Consider the following 3,227-nt stretch of genomic DNA (forward strand, 5'->3'; position numbering starts at 1 on the left):
TGATCCTTATAGTGCTAATGGTGATTAAGATAATGGCGGTGATGATGGTGATGATGATGATGATGGCAGTGTTTGTGATGATAATGATGATGATGATGATGACGCCGAAACAAAAGTTAAAATCGATGGATTGTTTAAATCAATACAGCACTGTCATCGTCACGTAAGTTTTATACTACTTCTACAACTACTACTATAACTACTACTACTACTACTACTACCTACTACTACTACCTACTACTACAACTACTACTACTACTACTACTACTACTACTACTACTACTACTACTACTACTACTACTACTACTACTACTACTACTATTACTACTACTACTATTACTACTACTACTATTAATAATTCTAATAATAAAAACAATAACAATAAAAGCTACGTTAATATAAATAAATTAATATTTTTATATTAGAATATGTGGTAAGCTGAGTAACAACAAAAGAGATCAATAACAACAACAGCATCAACAAAAACGACAACAACAACATCAGCATTAGCAGCGATAACCAAAAACAACATCATCATGATCGTCAACAACAACAATAATTAACATTGCTACTGTTACTACATCAGCAGTAACTACTTATACTACTACAGCTACTTCTGCAACTACTACCTTTACTACTGAAGCTGCTTCTACTACTACAACAACCACAGCCACAATGTCAGTCGTAAGATCTCTGACGAAATTTTTTTCCGACTTTAAAAAATCGCTCATCTGCCTACTACTGCTACTCATCTTGCTGCACTTCATTTGGGACAGCCACCTCATAAGAAGCGAGTCGCACAGGTTTGTGGCCGACATAAAAGGCACGAATATTGCCCTAAATATCGATAAAAATGACGCAAGCGATGACGTCATCAATAGCATCATCAACAGCTACAACAATGCTAACAAAAACAACAACAAAAACCATGCTAACGACAACAAAAACAATGCTAACAACAACAACAACGCCAACAAAAACAACAACAACGGCGACGTAATTAACATTGCCCTCAACAAAGGATTTTTAGATCAAATAAGCGATTCTGATGAAGGCGAAGATGATGATGATGGTGGTGAAAATGTTGATGGGGACAGCTTTGATATTCACCAAGAATATGTAGATAAAGTTAAGCCTAAAAACTTCTCAACAAATGCAAAAAACGACAACCATAAGGCAACAACATCCCAACCCTCAAAACAACAACAACAATTAAACATTGGGGAGGAGAAACAATCCGAACAGCACATCCCTACAATCAAAGTGGCCATCGGAAGTGGATTAACGTCTGCCGGAATTGTATCCCTAACTGAAGAAAATCTTTCGGAGAAGATGTACATGTTCACCAAGTTTCTTCCGTCATTTTGTAAGACGGCCAGCGTAAACGTCAGTGAAGGTATAGAGCGACAGTTAAAAGAAAACAACAACAACAATAATAATAATAAGGATAAAAATAAAAATAGCGTCAACAATCGGCCACTTCAATATGAGTACCACTTCTACATAGCCTACGATTATGTCGACAAGACGCTGAATGACTTAATAAAATCCGGATCATTTTATAAAACCTTCAACCAAACCGTAACCAAACATTGTCCTAATTCCCTAAAATTTGGACTCCACTTTGTCCGGTGCGATCATACGAAGCACCCCGCTTGGGCTCAGAATGACGCCATGATCGAGGCTAACTTAGATGACGTTGAATACTTCTACAGGATCAATGATGATACGATTATGGTTTCTGGAAACTGGACTAATCAATTCATTGATATTCTTGTAAATAGGTATGTATGTGCGTTTGAGTTCGTCTTGGTTTGTTTGTTTGTTTGTTTGTCTGTCTGTCTGTTTTATACACACAAACACAAACATACATGCAAACATACACGTTTCTTGCAGTATTATATTAGCAAGTTTAACAGAAGTTTCTTCCTAAAAGAGAAGATACTTTCATAACATAAATACATTTCCCTACACAAGTCTAAAGAAAAACAGTAAATTTTACAATTCTAGGCGTAAATTTTCAAAGTGTAACAATTATCTTCGTTAAATTTTAGATGTTAGTGAACCTTACCACATAGTTGTTAGTATTCCAAAGATATCATATAATCATCAATATATACACATACATACATACCTAATACATATAATCATCAATACATACACACACAAACACACACACACACATATATATATATTATTAAAATTAATCTACAAAATCAAAATGTTAAATATGACTGAGCCCAAAAATGCGTTCACAAATATTCAAAGAGTAAATTTAACAAATGCAAATTACCTAACAACATTGCACGCCTAACTGCTAGTCACTGAAAACTATTTAACCTTATTTTAAAATCAACAATCGACTTCCCATTATGTTCAAATCCATTTAAAAGAATATCATTCCAGATCCTAGGACCCTTACAAAATACACGTGAATATAAAATATTGGTTTTAGACTGATTTGATGGCAAATAATTTCTAACTCTCTTACTCTATGCGTACTTATAGTAATTATTGAATGCAGTAGGCAATTTATTATTTAGCTGCTTGTAAACAAACAAAAAGCGAAGTGAGATAAATATCTAATTGATGAAAGATGAGTCTATTTGTTGTGGTAACTCCCTGATACATGAACTCATCGTTGACATGATGATGTTTCTGATGGCTCTTCTCATCATGAGTCTGACAAGATCCGTGAGTGATTGGTAAGTGCCACCCCAAACGATGTTGCAATACGTAACATGTGGCAAGCAGATCGAGTGACATAAAAGGTTTAGACACTTTTTTGTGAGACTAAACTTTATCTTGCTGATCAATCCTGTAAATTTGGCTAGTTCTTTTTACAATACACGAGACATGATAAGTTAGTTAGTTTCTGGTCTAGATGAACACACAAAAATTTAACTGCCTTATTATATTTGATGATCATTTATTTTAATTTTGTACGATTCTTTGTAGTTTAAGTACTGAGATGAGCCAAATATTTTCATTTGAGTTTTGGAATTGTTAAAAAGAAGTTTGTTTAATGAAAACCAAGAATTCACATGTTTAATTTCTTCCACTGTGTTTTTTAAAGGAGTCTGTTAATGTCTTTCCCTTCACTAAACACATTGGTATCGTCAGCATAACGGACATAACAATCAAAAAAGGAATGGTTAGACCAGATAACATTGACGGAGGACAATTTAATATGATTGAAATCCCAAAGACGAAATTTCAAATGTTTT

At 34.1% G+C, this 3,227-nt stretch overlaps 1 protein-coding gene across 1 annotated transcript in view; it reads left to right on the top strand.

Moving 5' to 3' along the window:
- Positions 1-425: 425 nt before the first annotated feature.
- The window catches only part of HELRODRAFT_195119 (hypothetical protein), a gene marked incomplete at its 3' end in the record, with an annotated part of 3,334 nt that continues 532 nt past the window's right edge, over positions 426-3,227 (top strand). Inside the window, exon 1 of the mRNA XM_009022911.1 lies at positions 426-1,784. Coding sequence (XP_009021159.1) covers positions 676-1,784 — 1,109 coding nt within the window. The 5' untranslated portion in view covers positions 426-675. The remainder of the gene's footprint in view (positions 1,785-3,227) is intronic.

This window comes from Helobdella robusta (genome assembly GCF_000326865.2).
Source record: "Helobdella robusta unplaced genomic scaffold HELROscaffold_335, whole genome shotgun sequence".
Lineage (NCBI taxonomy): Eukaryota > Metazoa > Annelida > Clitellata > Rhynchobdellida > Glossiphoniidae > Helobdella > Helobdella robusta.